Source organism: Hakea prostrata, chromosome 7 (genome assembly GCF_041222555.1).
Source record: "Hakea prostrata isolate BN-2017 chromosome 7, UWA_Hpros_2, whole genome shotgun sequence".
Taxonomy (NCBI): Eukaryota; Viridiplantae; Streptophyta; class Magnoliopsida; order Proteales; family Proteaceae; genus Hakea; species Hakea prostrata.
The window spans coordinates 33,827,876-33,848,015 of record NC_142606.1 but is presented as its reverse complement, the minus strand read 5'-3'; the positions used below and the strand labels follow the sequence as shown (position 1 = coordinate 33,848,015).

Here is a 20,140-nt window from a genome sequence, read left to right as displayed (position 1 = left end):
AGTGCCCAACGGCCTCACCAGCAACCAAGAGAATTTCAGCCAAAACCAGGGGTATTTTGTAATTTTGCAAATTTCATGGGGTCCTAGGTCTGGGACTCATCAAGTTCAGATTGTTGTCTGATCTTGGATATATTTTTAATTTATTTTTCAGATTGTTGTCTGGCCCGTGGCATCCGATGGGCATTCTGTTTTCCCATTTCAGCCCTCACACTGTCTATGATACCCGTATCCCAAAAGCCACTCCCTTGTCTGCTTTCAATTCTGATGGTTCCTGGATCCCTGCTCCCCTCCCCATTGTCACGCAAATTTGAGATCCCCCCCCTTCCATCTCTTCTTGTGACCTCACTGTTTGGTTCCCATCCCCTACCAAAACCTTCTCTACCTCATCAGCTTGGAACTAGACCTGTAAATGGATAACCGAAATCCGCCTCCGAATTCGTATTCGTATTCGTTTAGGAACGTCCGAATCCGAATTTTTCTTACCGGAAAATGTCCGATAACTAAACGGATTCGGATTCGGATATTTGCTAAACGGACCGGATATTATCCGGATAAAATATTATCCGGTTATGATAAAATATATATTTTTTTATAAAAACTAAAAACTAAAAACTTAACACGTTTAAAGTTTAAATTTCAAATCCATTTCTTTTTTAGGTAATTAATCTTCAAAAGATCATTTACCAAAACAAAGTAACAAACACAATTACCAAAAAGAAAATATCAATCAAAGCTTGAAACGTGTAACTATGGAAGTTGAAAGCCCACACAAACGCTTCCTCTCAAGTCTCAACGGCTTCTTCTGTTCTTCAACCTGCTGTGCTCTTCAACCTGCTGCTGCTCTTCAACGCTGCTGTCTTCTTCTTCGTTTCTTCAACCTGCTGTGTCTTCTTCTTCATTTCTTCAACCTGCTGGGTCTTCTTCAACCTGCTGCTGTCTTCTTCTTCGTTTCTTCAACCTGCTGTGTCTTCTTCAACCTGCCTGCTACCTGCCTGCAGCCTGCCTGCTGCATCTTCTGCTGCGTCTTCTTCAACCTTGGGTAAAAAACAGCAAAACCAGGCAAGAGGTGATTCTTTTTAGTTCTATTCTCCATTTCTCCTATTTATTTGTTCAACAGTTACAGATGGTTAAAGCTCTTGAGTATTTTTTTTTTTTTCTTTCTAGGTTATTCTTGCCAAACATTTTGTAGTTGCTTCAAGGTGTGGACCATCTAGTGTGCTTAAACCTTGAATCCCCAACTTCATTTCAAAAGGTTTGTTACTTTTTTCTTTGGCTTGAATGTTGAAAACCGTATTTTGCATTTTAAAATTTTTTTCTTTGACTCCACACCAGACGGGTGGATTTCTATAAAATCTTATTTGTTTAAAATTGTTTACATTTTAAATTTACCATCATGCCTCTCTTTTTTTTTCCTTTTGTTTTATTTCCCTTGTGTGAATGTACAATATTTTGTATTCTAGTGATTGTTTTAGAAGAAATTCTACGTAGCCTCTATTATAAAGCCATATGGTGAGGTCAACCTCTTTCATGAATTGGAAGTTGATGTATTCTCCTCTTACTTTCTACCTGGCTCCTTTGCATTTTGGATTTTGAATTTTGGATTCTTTCTCTCACTACCGTATCAATGGGTTTTCTTGTTTTTCTTTTGGTTAACTATAACTCTAAGGGTAAAATAACCTAAAAGGAGATACCCTAACGAACTTGAAAGATCCAAAAAAAAATACAGCTTTAATGGAACTTGTTGAATTATGATTTGGAAAGACCATGAGAAAAAGTGGTCATTGGTGGTTAATTGGTAACTGAATGACATCAAAGAGGCAAAGTTTGACCCAAAAAAAAAGACATTAGAGAGACAATTACTTCCGTTTCATCTCATAAATTTGAGGTCTAAGTCTTCTCTTTCTCTTCATCATCTCTCTCTTCTCTTTTCTTTCTTGTTTGAAAATTGACGATTACTTTATAATAATTTTAGGAAAGAAAGAAGAGTTAGCTTTGGAAGGCCAGGCAAGAACTCAGTAAACTATCATTATGAACAGTTAAACTTTGAAATATTTTAATCAGAATAATTGTATGATTGGTTTGTATTTCAACAGTTAAACTCTGAAATATTTTAATCAGAATAATTGTATGATTTGTTTGTATTTTATTGACTTTCTTATGACAAATGATAATGGATGAAGCCATATCTATATGTGGTTTATATTAACTTTTGAATTGTGAGATAGGTAACTTACTGGGTAGGGATTGATTTGGCTTGTTGACTTACCTACCAATAATGTCTCTCATGGCTTGGCATGGATGGTAGCTCTCCTTGTTATTTTCTAGCCATGTTAGTAGATAACATGGGCCATGTTCTTTCTTATGTACCTTCCCTTTTGTGTTGTTCTGATCATAATCTCTTATCTACCCCTTTGTCTTCATTTATAAGACTTGGATAGAGATGTTCAAGCCTTAAGTCTCTCTCTTAATGTTCCTCATTTATTGGGTTGTTAGGTTTTGTTCCTACCATGGCCCCTTTTGAAGGGTTTTATTTTTTTGTTTTGTTACTTTTCTTAATTCAATGTGTTTATAGATGCATATATTTTTTGAGCACATTAAAACTATACATAAATTTTTTTATGTATGTTTTATATATTTGTAAATATATATTGTTAATTAATAATTGTTTATTGTATATTAGACATGGCTGATCTTCATTGTAGTTCTGCTGCTGCATCAACTACTACTCCTAGTGATGTTCTAGCTGCCTCTAATATTAATGATAAGGAGGTTGAAGATGTGAGTACACAAAAAGATAATGAAGAAGGAAAGATTGGTGGTTGTGTGGATATACCCAAACCTAAACGTCGCAAAACAACATCCGTTGTTTGGAATGACTTTGATAGGGTTTTCCATGATGACAATAAAGTGACAGCCACATGCAAGTATTGTGGAAGAGTCTTCAATGGTGCAAGTGCTTTAGGAACATCACATCTAAGTAGCCATAAGAAAACTTGTAGCAAGAGGTTCACCACTCCTATCAGTCAACAACTTCTCTCCATCACAAAAAATAGTACTAATGAGTCTTGTAAGGTGGGGAACTACAAGTATGATGCTGATCATACTCGAAAACTTTTTGCTAAGATGGTTGCTAAGCATGCTTATCCATTCACCATGGCTGAGCATGGTTATTTTATATTATATTCAAAAAGTTTGAACCCTCTATACAAGAAGTACTCAAGGAATACATTGAAAAAAGATGTGTTGGATCTCTATGATGAAGAAAGAGAGAAGTTATGCAAGGAGTTGGATAAGTTGACTTGTAATGTTAGTTTCACCACTGATTTGTGGACATCAGAACATCAGAATATTGGCTATTGTGTTTTGACATGTCATTACATAGATGATGAGTGGAACTTGCACAAGAAGATCATTTCTTACAAGATGCTTCCAACACCCCACACAGATGAGGCTATTAGTGAGCATGTAAAGGCTCAGTTACTAAGTTGGAATCTTGACAAGAAGTATGCTCAATTGCAGTGGACAATGCTTCATCAAATGATGTCATGATATGCTATTTAAAAGAATGGCTTAGTAAAAAAGGAGCATTGATGGGAAATGGAGAGATTTTTCATGTGCGGTGTTGTGCACATATATTAAATCTCATTGTTCAAGATGGATTGGTGGAGCTTAGAGATGAGTTGGTAAAAATTCGACACATGGTCAAGTGGATAAATGCCTCACCATCGAGATCTGAAAAATGGAAATATGCTTTATCCCAATGCAAGTTGGTTGATAAAAAGAGTGTCTCTTTGGATGTCCCAACAAGGTGGAATTCTACCTATGAAATGCTCCATGATGCTTTAGTGGTAAAACTAGCTTTTGAACGTTTGGCAGAATTAGATAACAATTTCAAAAGTTTACCAACTAAGGAAGAGTGGGAGAAATGTCAAAGAATTGAGGCATGCCTAGAAGTCTTCTATGATGCAACTATTCATATGTCAGCCTGCAAGTATCCCACTGCAAACTTTTACTTTAAAGATGTATATAACGTTCTTTCAAGGATACATGCTTGGGAAAAAAATGAAAATGATTCCATTAGGTCTATGGCAATTGCTATGAAAATCAAGTTTGAAAAGTATTGGAAAAATACTACATTGTTCATGGCACTTGGGGCTATTCTTGATCCTCGTTACAAGATGAAATTAATTAGGTTTTGTATGCGTAAAGTTTGTGGGAATGTTGATGCTGAAAATTATGTCTCACAACTTAGATTTCAAGTGGGTGATCTTTATGCTGAGTATGCAAGCAAATATGGTAGTTCAAGTGAACACAATATTGAAGATGTTTTTGAAAGTTGTATTAGAAAAGAATCTGATGGAAGTTCTAGCAGAGAAAATAAGAACTACAATGATGATTTCCATTCTTTTCTAGTACAAGAGGTAGATGATTTCATGCAGCCCCCGAAGTCTGATTTAGATCAACATTTGGATGATGGCTTATTTCCCATTGTAGAAGATGATTCTCGTTTTGACATTTTGCATTGGTGGAAAGTCAATGGCCCCAAGTTTCCAATCCTCTCTAGAATGGCTCGTGATATCTTAGCAGTTCCAGCTTCAACGTGTTCGAATCGCTTTTAGTATTGGAGGTAGATACATCACTGAATCTCGCTCTTCCTTACTCCCTAATGTTGTTGAAGCTTTGATATGCTTGAGAGATTGGTTGCCTGAAGTTAAATTTGGTAAGTAATTATAAATCTGTAACTTTACATAGTCTCTTTTTTAGAATGTGTATGGTGGAACTTATAGATATTATTGTTTCTTACTAATTCAGTAATTTGGGTATTTCTATTATGTTGTATGGATCAGATTCAATTGTGGATGAATGAATATAATTATCAAATGCTAATGACATGGATAGTTGGACATTTGCCAGGTAAATATTTCTTATGCTACTTTTTATTAATTGTGATCACATTCTATTGTTGCTATGGTCTCTTATTAATTTTTATTATAATTCTTATAATTCTAATTAAAAAAAAAACATTTCCTTATAGGATTTTCTCAATATTCAAATGGTTATGGATGGTTGTGAGTCTTGTGACAGATTATGGTCTGCACAGTTGAATTAAATAGGTTCTCTTTAATAACTTTATCTTAGTTAAGATGTTTATCTCTTTGAACAGCTTACTTAACTCTTCATTAATTGTTTTTTTACCGGTTTCAAAACCTGGAGAATTACGGGGTGGCGAACATTTTTTGCTTGTGCAAAATGACATAAGTCGTGCCCATTTTACTTGATCCCTAATTTTGTTTTTGGATTTCATCTAACGTGATATTTACTTTAGAATATGTCAAGGTCTATATTTATATGTTTTGTATTAGTTTAAAATAGCTTTGGATAGTTTCTTGTACCATTTGTAACAGGTTATGACATTTATGGGTGGTATTTTAATTATAATAGATTGGCTTCAAACAATTATAGATGGTTTTGTGACAGGTCATAGATGATACAGGTTATTGGTTCGAATTTCTTTGAATTATGATGGGTGACTTTTCTAGAAGTTATAATTTTTATGAATGATAATGTGATTGTAACAGGTTATGGTTTTTGATGAATTATAATTGGTTAATTTGTTATAGGATTTTATGTATGAAGCTTATAGATGATATGGTATTAAGTTACCTGAGATTTGTTAAATTATGTTGATTTTGTAATAGGGTTATTGTTTGTGGTCTACGAATGTATAGATTTGATTTTTTTTTTAAACTATGAAGAAAATAATCCATAAAATAATCACAAGGTCAATCCATGAAAAAACATAGAAAATTTCTCCTAAACAAGCAATAATCGGATTCGAAACCGAAAATTGGATAATGACAATTTTCAACCAGGAATCGGATAGTTTATCGGATCGGATAATTATCGGATATCCGGTAGAGTTTCGAATTCGAATTCGGATACCTATTAAAAAAATCCGCGGATATCGGATTCGGATTCGGATAGCGAATTTTCTTATCGGATTCGGATTCGGATAGTAGTGTATCCGAGCCGAATCCGATCCGTTTACAGGCCTACTTGGAACCTTCTCCATGCCTACAACCCCAAACCCCCTTGGCCTCCCTTGGTTTGGTTCAAAGGACAAATCCCCCATCACTCCCTTACCCTTTGGAGGGCTCTTAACCTTGCTCTCCCCACCCAATCCTTCCTTATTGACCGCCATATCCCTGCAAACCCAAATTGCATCCTATGTTGGAATGGCTTGGAGGAGCTTGAACACTTTTTCTTTTCTTGCCCTTTTTCCAGATCTATCTGAGAAAAAACCCTGACTTCCATTTGGCCCCGTTCGAGGCATTGCTTTGGTTTCGCCAGTGATTGGACTTGGATTTTGAGTAACTTTTCTTCCATTTGTGATTGGATTGGTAAGCTCGTATTTTGTTTCACTATCCATCATCTATAGTGGGAGCACAATCTTCGAAGATGGACTTCCGAATCTTGCTCTAAAGACATGATTTGGGATGCCATCTATTTTGATGTTTCTACTAGACTTTTAGCTATTTCTCATTCCCCGATTGATGATACCCCAAGGAACAGGCTTATTGTTGTCTCTTGGGGCCTAAGTTCTTCTTTCCGGTCTTCCTCTCAAAAGACCGTTTTCTCTTATTCCTTTTTTGTTTAATCAATTATTTATTTATCCAAAAAAAAAATTCTCAGCTCCATGCTATTAGGATATTGCATCTTTTCTTTTGGGGGGGGGGGTTCTACTGTAAGATATTCTATCTAGTATGTATTTTGGGTGATAACAAACTTATATTTGCTGATGAAAAAGAATAATCTTAGTCCAATGGGTGTCCTCTCAAGCATCATGAATACACAAGTAAGCAACCCAAGAAAGTGGGAAAAAGTCGCCAAGCAAACTTCTCAAATTGAAAACCTTAAATCAAGCTTACATGATGAAAAGCCATGAAGTATTCAATCACTCCAATAGAGGACAAGCCCCCAAACCACTTCATATTCATAGATCAAGTGCAAAATGCTTAGTCATAGTTCACATCTTAGAAACAGGGTATAGCTGCATACATTTGACATCCACCAGAGCCTGCTAAAACACGGGAACCTTGTGCACTTGGTACAGTGCCTTCTTTTTGTCGACTGAGGATCCCAAGTTGTATGATTCTCAAAAGGAAGACCCTCAAGAACGAGGCCTTAAATCAACCTCATTGACCAACTGGTTTAACCTTTACTGGGCACTTGAGCAATGACCAAAGAAAATATAACGGTTCCCAAGAGGCAACTTAATATACATTACACTAATCCTTGTCCAATGCTCAATGTATGAAAATTTAAACTATCAACGTTGGCTTTCAGTTGGTCCAAGAATCACGTTGACCCAACTTCATTCGAGCACATCATGGCCATTTTACCATCCATGGACCATTTTATGCATTTTTCTATAAGCTTGTTTCTAATTTGGTATTCATGCATGTGGCTGATTGACAAAGCCTAGTTTCTAATTTTTAATTCTACCAAATTCCTATTTTTGTTATTTCAGAGACTATTAGCTAACACACAAAAATCTGGTAGTTCCTATATTCTATGAAACCTAGCGAGCAAGTATTAGCACTTTGACAAGTATGTAATAGGTTGTTCTCAGCCCATAGATTTTATGAAATTGATTAATGAAGCTTTTCTTTGTGTTATTTTCATGTCTCTACCTTGAGTGACAAGAAGGTTGTGAACCTTCTTTTTGAGATCTAAATACTTAGGGTTGAAGAAATTACCTGAAAGAGCTAACAAACCTTTTACCCGCAGTTTCACATTTTTTCCACTGTCTGGCAATCTTTTGTCCCAGTACTCTGCTAGACTCTCCACTATAATATTGGTGCCAGAGTAAATGATCCTACAATAGATACATGCCTGTCTAGACAAGCTCACTAAGAGAGCCTAGAGGATTGACATCATTGAGCAACAGCGCGTTGCCACTACAAATGTTCCCTGACCTGAGACTCCTGAAGACCCTAGGAAGGAAGAGGGTCAAGACAGAAAATTCAACTGAGGAGAAGTACATGATTGCTAATTGATGTAGGTCAAAGACTAGCCGCAAGGGAAGGCCCAAGGCCAGAAGGAAGCCCTAGGCTTGCTGCCCAGCAGCATAGCAAACCTACTTGAGACACCAATGACATTACTGTAATTAAAGGGATCCTACTTGATACAGCAGTGGATTCTTGCAATTAGACCCACAATAGGATATTAATTATGTCCTTTGAATTGTATTTGTGTCAATCTAGGTTATGTCAGGACTATTAGGGGTAATGTACTAGGCCTGATACAAAGGGATTAGGAGTCCTTATTAGGCTAGTAGTTAGTAATAAGAGTCCTATTCAAATTAGTTTCTATTTTGAGTCCAACTAGGAAAGTCAGTACAAGGCTATAAATACAAGGCCTGGGCATGTAGAGCATTTGGATTTCAGATTACAAATTATAAAGAGTGTCATTGCTCCTAAGTGTGATTGTGAAAATCAGAGCCGCTCCACCAGTGGTGACATACCTCCAGATGATGAAGTAAGCACAGCCTAGGGTTTCTAGTTAAGGACCTCCTGCAGCAGTGCTTGCAGCCTGCATCAACTACTTTCCATCATCATCTAAATCCATTAGAAGACTAAGTGATGTGAACACAAGGACCCCCTCCCCTGGTCGAAATTTCAAGTAGGGCTCCCAGGATGGCTCCAAGAAGCCACCCTAAGCTGGCCAAACCCCTTTTGAGGGGTATTTTGGGCATTTTAGCCCCTATATTATTTCTGAAATTAATTTTAGAATTTTCCAGAATTTTAATTTTGCAATCTGAGTTGAGTTTGGTTATGTTTGGAGAAGTCTAGTTTGAGTTAATGTTGTTTTGAAGAGTCCCAAGTTAGTTTAGATAAGATTCCTTATCTTATTTGTTAGGAGTTGCTATATGGATAAGAGTCCAGTCCAAGATGTAATTGGAACCTTATCTATTAAGGAATTCCAAAGTGAGGCAGAGTCTTTTATTTTCAGGCTATAAATAGCCTCTTCATGTAATGTTATTTTTCAGTTTTGGATGAATTAATGAATTGATTGTTTGAGGATCAAGGTCTCCTGTGTGGGTAGGCCTGGGTTGAGTGAAAAAGCTTTCAAATTCTTCATCATCTTCTTCAATTCAGCAGCTACCAAGAGATCATCAAAGCATCCAACCAACCATTCCAGCAAGCATTCCCAATCTCCAAGTAAGTAAAGCAGCCTTCCCACCCTTTCCCCTCTCTTGTGCAAACCCTAGAAGCCCTCCCCTAGTAACCATTTCATCCCCAGCCCCCTTCCCTCTTGTTTGACCAAGGAAACCATCCCCACCCATTGCAAATAACCTCTTGCCCCTTCCCCTTTAATTTCGTGCAAACTCCAGCCCCTCCTACAGCCACTGTGACCCTCCTCCCCCTTTCCCCTTCTTCCCCACAGCAGCAAATCCTAATCCCATTAGGAGACCCCCAATCTCAGCCCTTAAACCCTCCCTTCTACCTCCATTAGGAGTGCAATTCCTCTAAGAGTAAACCCCACTGCTAATTTCCCCATTACAGCCCTGTTTCTCTGAACTTAAAAATCCTGCACTTCATCTTCTTCCTTGAGAAGAATTGCAGAATTTTAAATTTCAGAAAACCCTAAGTGTTTAACACCTTAACCCCTCCTTCAATGAGTCAGTTTCTGAACTGCAGAACAGCAGTATCATCAACCCTGAACTGCAGGAAACCAAGCCCTTCTCCCTTCCCAACCCTAACCGAAACCCTCATTGGTCTTTGAGATTCAAATTTCAAATCTGAAATTCAGAGTAGGAAAGGATTCAGATCTGAAGTTAAAGTTTCAGCAGGCTCTAGAACCACCTTTGAAACCCTAAAACCCTTCCCTCTTTTGCTGGAACTTCCTGGGCAAAGCCTAAGTCTAGGGAAACTACCAATTTATCCTTTAGCCCTAGACTGGGTTTACATCACTAGTGCTTCAGGTAAGTAACAGGTCAGCAGATTCTCTGATTCCCCTTTCCACTCTTTTAATTTCTGTCTTGAGAACCCTACCCCATTCAACCAGTTCATCTTCACAATGCCTAGAATCCATAGCCCTCAACCCTCCATCAGAATTCCACCCCATTGTAGATCCATTACCACGCTACCTCCATTAACACTCAATCACAATTACAGCCCTCTTCATCCATCTAAAACCCGAATCCTTGCTGCCCTAGATTCCAAAACCCTAACCCTAAACCCTAAAACCCGAACCCTAGATCCTTAGAACCCTAACTCCAATACTATAAAACCTTAACCCTAGATCCCTAAAACCCTAATCCTAAATCTGTAACCCTATCCATAGATCCCTTACAGCCTCTAACACCATAACCCTAGTCCAGGACCCTTGAGATCCTAAACCTAATTCCAGCAGTCAGCATTGGTATCTAAATATTCAGACATGGGAGTCCTAACCTAATAATTCAGACCTGAACCATAGTTCTGTTTTGACCTTAAATAAAGTCCTGAACCAATTCTCAATGAAAACCCTTGAAACCCTATTCTTCCTACTGCTATTCATCTATGGACTTCTTTTTTGGGGCCTTTTTCTTTGGGGGCAAAAAAAAGGGGGTAAAAGAGCTAAAAAAAAAAGAGGGGGGGGGGGGGGGGAAAAAAAAAAAAAAAAAAAAACCCGATATTTAAGAAAAAGGGGGGTTGGGGGGGGGACAAAAAAAAAAAAATAAAAAAAAAAAGGATTGCTCAGATGGAGCAACCCCTCAGGGAAGAAGAGTTACCTCCTCCTCACCCACAGGTAAATTCTCAAGTGGTCATTCCCCCTCATGGAGAGACTAGAGAAAGCCATAAGTATAGGGAAGATGCTAGTGGAGATGCCTCCACTGGAATTCCTATGGGTGGACAGAAAGAAGAAAGAGAGAGGAATGTCATAGCAAAGAATCCAGGTATGAAAACCCTATCTATGGTAGATACAAATGAAATGAAAGACCACCTAGAGAAAGACCATCATCACACACCACTCAATTTGGAAAAACACATCAGATCTTACTTCTGTGGAGGACATGACCAAAGGGAAGGGAGATCATCTCAAAATAAAGCTCGAGCTCAATGGGTCCCCTGATCCCCAGGTGTTCTATGATTGGAGAGCTGCCCTAGAGATGATCACTACTGCATTATCCTCCATCCCACAATCAATCTAGCCTACTTCCAAGAAATTCTAAGCGAATGTAACTTGAGCATGTCTATTTATTGAAGTTTTTCACATGAAATATATGAATTGGATCCCGTTATGACTTAATTTAGTCTAGAATAAGGAACTTTAGGCTTCTAGTTCATGGTAACCGTCAACAACCTAGTTTAGAACATCTAATAGTGCCAATGTGTTCAAAAGGCTTGACATAGACTATATACCAAGTTTCAACCCATCCCCGGTCAAAACCCCCCAGATAAGGCCATTCAAGTTGGCACAAAAAAAAAATGCACCCAACTTGTGGGTTGGGCCTCAAGCTCAAGTTGATGAACCTTGGTATATAGTGCCATAGCCTCAGACACGAATTCAACAAATATAATTTTCAGTTTTGCAAGTTTTGCACAATAGTATGCAACAAGGATTTGAAGTGAAGGCTAAGGAGCATTCTTTACTGGAACAGTGGTAGCTCTTCCGGAGTTTTACTGGATTGCGCAACAATTCAGGTGGATTCCTATCTTATTATCCCTGGCTTTCCCAGCAAATTCAAATTCACATGTTAAATTTCTGTCATGTTCTTCATATTATGGCACATATATTTTCATTCTGAGTTTTTCATTTTGTCCCATGTCCTCATGTCTGCTTTACTAGCCTCTTGCTGGATTTTTCTTAGTTTACAGAAGATAATCAAATTCAACTAAGTCCAGTAATAGTGGAGTCTCAAGCAACCACTAACCTGAGGAGGTTGCGTTGGCCATTTCTGAGCCCCATATGGGGACCCTGTAGGTGGTGTTGGCATGCCTTGACCAGCTGAAGGAGGCGGTGGCTGAAAAGCAGCACCTGATGGAGCAGTTACTGATAAATAAGGCGTTGATGGTGGTGGACGAAAGGCAGCACCCGATGAAGCAGTTACTCGCGGCGGTTAAGAGAGTGGACCATGTGAAGCACTCCCCGCAGAACTCCCAGGGAGAGGACGAATGCCAGGAGGAACTTGCGGCACTTTGTTGGACAACACAATTGACGGAGGCCCTGACGCAAACGGCAACTGCCCATTGCTCACTAGACGCTGTACACTCGGTGCACTCGATGGTGGCACAACTGGGCCAGTCATCAATGGCGAAGATGGTAACGCAGCATTTGGGGGAACAGTTGAAGAAGGAGGACCCGAGCGTGAAACAGGTGCAGAACCAGGTAATGCAGCCGAAGTAGGACCAGAAGAGGCAGAAGGAGCAACAAATGGCGGAGAAGCAAAAGGTGTCAACTGAGTAACAGGCTGATTAAGCATTGAAGCTTGCGGATTCATATGCAGATTCTGCATGCCAGCAGCTATGGAGTCAGCAGCAATTTTCTGCATATCATAATTAGGTGGCGGAGGAGAAACGTTGCCGCTGGGCCTCGGTACCCCGGAGGGTGCAGGAGACGCCATCAAACACTCAATTGCAAAACCCAACCGAAAGAGAGTGCCCAAGCAACTGCAATCAAAAATTTCAGTCAAATTTTATATAAGCTAATTTTAGAAAATCTTCAATTCTATTTTCTTGGTAGAATCTTCAATTTTATTTCAATGATTCAAAGAAATGCGGAGAGAATCGAATCTAATTGAAAGAAAAGTGGATCAGAGATTCGGTGTAAACGGAAATGGGTTTAGATATCTCCTTTTTTACGCACGGTGGATATCTCTACCTATCTACAAACAGAATACCCGAAAGTCATTTATCGAGGAATCAAATTAAAGGGTTCGTTATCACCCGGAGATTGAATTAATAGGATTTTGAAGAGAGATTAAAGGCTAAGATAGATTGCATTTAAGAGCAGAAAATAAAGGAGAATATAATCCCTTCCTACTGCATAACTTCGGTAGATTTTCTTTTATTTGTCAAACATAATTTTCGGTGTTTCAAATAGCCTGTTTCATGGGAAGTTTGTCTTGTTCATTTTTTATAAGGAAATATGGATTATCTATAGGTCACATCAAAAGTTTGTATCACATATATCATCTGCAAAGGTTAAACCTATGACCTATTAACTATCAGGCGGAAATAGCTCATCAAGAGTTCTGGGAATCCCTTAAACCAACACTCCCACAACACCCACCTCGACTACCGAATACACTTGGATATTTAACATTGATGCGGAGGGGCCCCCCCGCCGGGACGGCCCCACCCGGCGGCCCCCGGGACGAAGGCTTTATTTAACATTGATGTGACCTATGGACATGTATCACTTATTTATAAGAAAGTGAATGTCCTTCCTTTCCAAAAACAGACAGGATGAAAATCATTGTTCCATGTCATCATGCTTATACCATGTAAAGTATGGATGGTCAGTTTTTCTTTTTCTTTTTTTTTCCCTTTTTTCTTTTGGTAAGAATACTTGTTTATTAAGATGGCAAAGTCGAGTCAGAGGGGAAACAATCTCCATTAACTAGCCAAGCAGTCAAGCACATCATCGACTAGGTTATCAGCAACACAATTGAGCTCCCTAGAAGTGCAAGAGAAAGTAACAAAGGATTCCATATGGAATCCACTTCATCCGGGAGGGCTAGATTCATGCCTTATAAGATTAAAAATTTCCTTGTAGTCCATTTTAAAAATGGCATTTTCAATACCTTCATGCACACAACATTCCTCCTTAATTGCAAGTGCCTCACCTGCAAAAGGAGGGGAAAACATCATCTGTTGTGCACAAGTCTCTACTGTGCACAACAGTGCACATATATACCAAATGATTGACTTAGAAAACAAAGTAAATACAAGACTATTGAGGATTGTTAAAATTTAAAACTAAGCTTTTAATATCAATCAATCATTTGGTACAAAAATGTATTGTTGTGCACAACAGAAAGATGTGCACAGCAGAGGATTTTTTTCCTCCCAAAATGAGAGTTGAGTTGGGCCAACTCTCCGACACATAGATGGTCTAGTAAAAGTAGTAGTTGAGATGGACAACCTGCCAAGGATCAAGTCATCACATACTTGGAAGGAGGATCCATTTCTAATCCATCTTGTAGTATGTCTCCTCGAGCCAGCCATCATTCCTCCGTTGATAAAATATACTTCTCATGCTCCTTCGACTAATTGTAGGTATTTTTTTTTTTAATCATCTAAGGTTCATTCGGGTCAACTTATGTGCACCTCGACTACATCCTCAAAGAAGCTTTTTAATAATTAATACTAGCCCCAAGAGGATTTAGACTCTAACCTCCTACATGCATGGAAGTGTTGGTCTTTTGTCAACTGAGCCACTCCTTGGGGTTAAGTTACTAATAAGGTTAAATGTGCAAATACCCGTATTAGTGTTTGTTAAAATATGAATTACCTAAACTAAATTATTAATTCACTTTTAAGTTATATATTATCCATATAAAACTGGAACAAAATTTATTTTTTAAATTGAAACGCCTTATATTAGTCTTTACTTAATGCCTTAATTATAGAACCTATAAATAAGATGTTGTAATTATTTTAATATTTAGTATTTGTTATTAGTAATTGCAGTTATACAATTATTGGAATGAGTATTTGTGTAGTTAAAATCTAAAGAAATGAATTGCTAGTGTGCCCTCTCCCTTGGGACCCACCAATGTAAATGCCTTAATATCTTGGCCTACACTTCAATAAAATCTTCCCCTTTTGCAAACCTTGCTCTCTAAGCAGGAAGTGAAAGCCATCTTAGCTATTCCAATCCTCTCAGCCCGAGCATGGGGACTCACGGGTTTAGAGCAACTCAAGGCAAGGAAATTTTACTGTAAAATCAGCATATCACTTGTGCCTTTCCATATCTGATTGTCAAGGTAATATTGCATCTTCATCTTTGTATCTCCTTATTTGGTGACCATTTGAAATATTTCAAATTTACCTAAAATTAAAATCTTTTTGTGGAGAGTTTCTCATGAAGCTTTGTCTTGGCGAGATACTTTATTTTTTTGGAAATAGTGCTCCATCCCCAATTTGTTTGCTTTGTGTTTTTTCTAATGAAACTTTTGTTCATGCTTTGTTTTATTGTACATATGCTAAAGAATGCCGGCATCTCTCTCCTCTTAGGATTGATCCTTCAGATTTTATGGGAGATTCTTTGTTTGATGGATTCATTTTGTTCATTCTAGGTTCCACGATTTTGATGTTCTACATCATGTTTATATAATCTGTAACACTCTTTGTTGGTGCATTTGGAAGGCAAGAAATGAGACTTTGTTTATAGGACATCCTCCATCGGTGATATGCACTTTGACTTTTTGCTCTTACAACGTTTCATCTATTTTACAATTGCATATAGTGTTTCCACCTAAATGAATGCTTCTGTTGCTCCAGCCAAGGTTTATCCGCCACTGATTGTAGCTGGAGCTTTCGTGATGGACCATTAGCACAAAGTCTGCGGTTGCAATTGGAGATATGCATGGCGGCCTTGCAGCACTAAAGGAACAACACACCTTGGAATGGGCAAGCAAGTCCATTGGAGGTAGATGCAGCATTGGTTTTCGTGCTTGACCAATGGTACGGGCCAAACACCGCCATAAATAAAGTGCAGCGTACAATTTCCGCAGGCCCAGCTCAAGCGTTATTTTATCCGCCACTCATTTAGAAGCTGAAGCTCTACGTGATGGTCTCTTACTAGCACAAAGTATGCAGGCTGCAAAGTTGTTGATACGTTCGGACTACGAGCAGGCCATTGCAGCACTAAATGAACAACGATAGTAAAAAATCTTCAAGCCACATTCATTTTAGGAATGAATCTTCAAGTCCATCAATCCAAATTTACAAATGAATATCCAATTCCATCAATCCAAATTCAATTTCTGTTGTTGCTTTTAAGTTTGTTAATCACTCTTTGAATACTTATGCTGACTATTTAGCTCGTGGAGCCAAAAAAAATTCCTTTTTAGAACTTGGTGGCATATCTCACCTCTCTTTATTGTAGACAATAGTTTTCTAACCTCTAGGACAGTTTAATCTAATCATGTTTTGGGCATAAAAAATAAATAAAATGAGAAAGAAGTGAGAGGAATAATGGGTAAAGAAGTACATTAAAGTTTATAGAAAATTACTATCACTCCTTATACTTACTAAAACTCCCCTGCTTAAACTTTCATATTTGCTTCTCCTAAAAATTCAAACTCTCATCTCTCCTTCTCCCCTGATGTTTCTAAATACCCAAGTTACCCCCTTATCTTCTTAATACAGTGGGTTCTCTCATTCAAGTTGAGTCAGTTCAAATTATTTGGTTCAAGCTTATTACTTGAACCACCAAAATATTCCACATCTTTTCAACCATTGGGGAATACACAAAGTAATTCAACAAAATTGATGGGAAAAATTACGAACGCCCACGAAGTATTCGCAACGGAAGCTAGATCCACGCTCGCCACCACCAAAGGTTACCGGAGATTCCACAATCACGGGAAAGGGAATAATATCCACAACCCAAAATGCGGGATAATGGAAGAAGACGAATACAGCAAAGAAGAAAATCTAAGCAGCGATTCAGAGAGAGGGGAGAGAGAGGAGCGGTTCGAGATGCCGGCGAACAACACCGTACCTCCACTAAGCGGGGACAAAATATATAACCATTTTGTAACCGCCCTAATAGTGAGTTTCTAATATTGCCCTTGGGCATTAATTATTAATCAAATTAATAAATTCCAACAGCTCCCACTGCACAAGGGCAAGTGTAATCCAATGTGTCCGACACACGATATCCGATATACACACAACCTGCAGATCCGAACATAGACCTCTTGTGTCCGAACACAGCATATCCGATATACATATATATTGATTCTCACATGACTGATACATAGACCACGGCCGACACAATATCCACAAGTCATGGCAAAATGGGTTGTGCGACCGGTGATATACCGCACGCGTGAGCCCCAAACAGAAACCCCCGAGGGAAGACACATCACCATGAAACAAACAAAAAGCATTAGTATAACACGGCCAGGTTATTCAAACTCACGACAAAGGATCGATCCGAGAGATCACCTTCTTGCAAAATGTCACAGAACACATAGGTGGGCAGCAAACACAGGGTGAGAATCAAACCTCGCCGACCATCACTACACAGGATTGACTCCTTCCGGAGGCCCTAGGCGAATCTATCAGACCAAGGAACACCCCAAAGTAGCCACATCAACCTGTTCAGATGTGGAAAGTCACAAGAACACAATGGACCATAAGGTCCAGGACTACACAAGAGAGGAGCGGGATCCATCCCCATTTCCAATGATGCTAAGCACACATAGTATGATATATGTGCATGGTGGAGCATCATATACAATAGAACGATGTCCATCTAACACCATACGGCAGCGGAACCGGCTAAGAGACTATTGCGCACCCAGCGCCACAAAAGACCACACGCCATAGGCAACAGAATAGTGGGAACATAGGATTCTCTTCACAAGAGAAACATCGATTCAAATCAAGGCGACATCATGATTATGAATTGACCTACACAAAGCACACAAGACCGGCCAAGGCGGAGGGAATGCTCGGGAGGAGCATTCTCTGCCTATTGACATATGTTGTTTTATGCTAGAAGAAAACAATCACACGAAAGGAATAAAAAAAATGTGGAATGAAAATTATCAATAATAAGAAAGTCGACAAAAATAAGTACAATCACGAAGCCCAAGGATTTTACATGAGAAATAAAACATCCTTGGCTATAGGTTGGTAAGAGGGTCAGACCATCAAAAGTAGATATGTGCAAGAAATTTCTGATGTAATGTCTCTAACAAAGGATATCTAAGATATGTGGTCTTCCCATGATACTTGGGGTCGAAAGCAAGAGGGAATCACGAGACAAGGGCAGCCCGGATGTCATCACAATCCGATGGAAGGAATCTCTCAACCAAAAGCCGAACGAGGAGCATGACAACGCCCAGGGAGAGGGATATACAAGGCTGTACACCAGAAAGGCCGCAGCAAGAAAGATATCCAGAGGTGATTGGCCATCGAGCAGCCGGGCAAATAGCCAACTAACCGAAACCGATCCGGAACACAACATGAGTACGGAGATATCAATATCCTCGAGCAGGCAGGGGGATGATAGACAACCAAACCCAGAAACAAATATCGGCCAGAACATCATAGCGACATAAGGCACACGAGGAATATGGAACTCTCCATCTTGGTTTTCTCCGGAGTCAGGACCCATATCAAGGAAATGCAAACCCTCCCGGAGTATCAATGGTTTGCGGGGATGATCGCAAGACATTGTCAATATAGGTCGAGATAAACGAATCTCTTGCATGAAATCGACACAAGACAAGGCTTCACCCATGTCCTCATATCAAAACGGAGGACAACCATTTCTTAATGGTTTCCAAAGCTCCTTGCTATGCTAGCCATAAGATGTCATCTAGACGGGTCGAATGAAATAATATATCGGATCTCTGGTGTAAACACGGTGGTCTTCCTCAAGCATGGAAAAACCATTTTCCATCATAGCGGTGGAAGCGCACATAGAGATGCGCTAAGCCAAATGGACTTCTAAGCGACACTTTGCGCTCAAGTCCATGTGCTTCAAAGCGAGGTTGATCCATATAGATCTCTTCCTCAAGTTCTCCAGAGAAAAGAGACATCCACGATAAAGCTCCAAGTCCAAGCGAGCAACAATGGCTAGTATGAGGCGAATGAGGCAAACCAACAGGGGAAAAGTCCATAATCAACGCCTCTCGTTGGGTGAGCCCAGCCAAAAGAGCGAATCTCCAAAGATCCATCCGCTCTTGATCTGAGAACCCACGTTCCCAAGCCTTGGCGGCGGAAGTCAACCAAGTCCGACATGATTAACTCATCGACTCCAACTCTCCAGCTAACCATTCCTGAGCTGACCCGCAAGAGCTGCAGCGGCAGCTCATGAGAAATCACTCAGGATCTCTGGAGACATGTAGGCTCATCCTCAGTCGAAATGAGAGGAACAGCCAGCCTACTAGGCGAAGGAGTAGATGCTCACCGTCTAAGGTAGCTATCAACTGCACCCACTCCCACTAGGATCTTGGATGAACCCGGGTCATTATCCGAACGAATCGGAGGAAAGACCATATCTTGTATCTCAAAGAATTCGATGATTCTTTGTTAACTCTGAAAGAGATGGAAAATCATTCTCCAAGAATGTTGCATCCCTAGATCAAGTTGTTCTCCTCTTATTCTCATCTAGTCCAATGAAGACATGGCCCTGAGGGTTGAATATCTCACAAAGATACACATTCTTCCGGGTCCAAGCTTTCCATATTGGTGAGAAGTAGAGTGAAAAGCACATCCCCAGGGAAGAACCAAACGGCTCCTTCCGGTCCACAACTCATATGGTGTGGAAGGAACCGATTGGTTGGAATCGTGAGGATATAGGCGTCGACAAAGCATCTCCCCAATAAGAGATGGGTAGATTTGCTGGCCATCATGGATCTCACCATGTCTAGCAAGGTTCTATTCCTCCTCTGAACCCCATGTGGAGTCCCCGGAATAGTAAGTTGTCTAGAACCCCCATCACATAACCCTTGAACATATCGGAGAGATACTCTCTACCCTATCCGTCTAAGAGAATCCACTAACCGATTCTCAACCAAGCTCATGAATTCTAAAACATTCCAGAGCCGACTATGAGAAATTAGATAAAGTGACCATACCTGATAGTCATCTATGAATGTGATGAAATATGACGCCCTAGTATGCACATCATGGGTCCACACACATCCGAATGGATAAGTTCTAAAGGAAGAGAGGCCTCAAAGCCAAATGGTTCTAGTTGCCCCGCAGACATGACCACAAAGTTGCAAATCAGATAGTGAACCTGGCCAAGAGACCTCCCCAACCCGTCATCCATCTAAGCCAAATGTCAGTCAGCATGCCACAAATTAGAAACAATACACACAAGATCTCAAACAAAAGCACTACTAGAATTAAATGAATAATCAATGATCCAATACAATGAAACCAAGAAGAAAACCAAA

General features: G+C 39.4%; 1 protein-coding gene and 1 pseudogene across 1 annotated transcript; one reads left to right on the top strand and one right to left on the bottom strand.

The window, feature by feature from the left end:
• Window positions 1-3,590: 3,590 nt before the first annotated feature.
• LOC149010938 (zinc finger BED domain-containing protein RICESLEEPER 2-like) lies at window positions 3,591-4,619 on the top strand. Its single transcript, XM_089162514.1, has one exon. The coding sequence runs from the start codon at window positions 3,591-3,593 to the stop codon at window positions 4,617-4,619; it is 1,029 nt and encodes a 342-aa protein (XP_089018640.1).
• A 6,499-nt stretch (window positions 4,620-11,118) lies between these two features.
• LOC149010937 (uncharacterized) lies at window positions 11,119-13,039 on the bottom strand (annotated as a pseudogene).
• Window positions 13,040-20,140: the final 7,101 nt, after the last annotated feature.

Coding starts and splice junctions, on each gene's coding strand:
- LOC149010938 (XM_089162514.1), top strand. CDS start 3,591: ATGGGAAATGGAGAGATTTTTCATGTGCGGTGTTGTGCACATATATTA.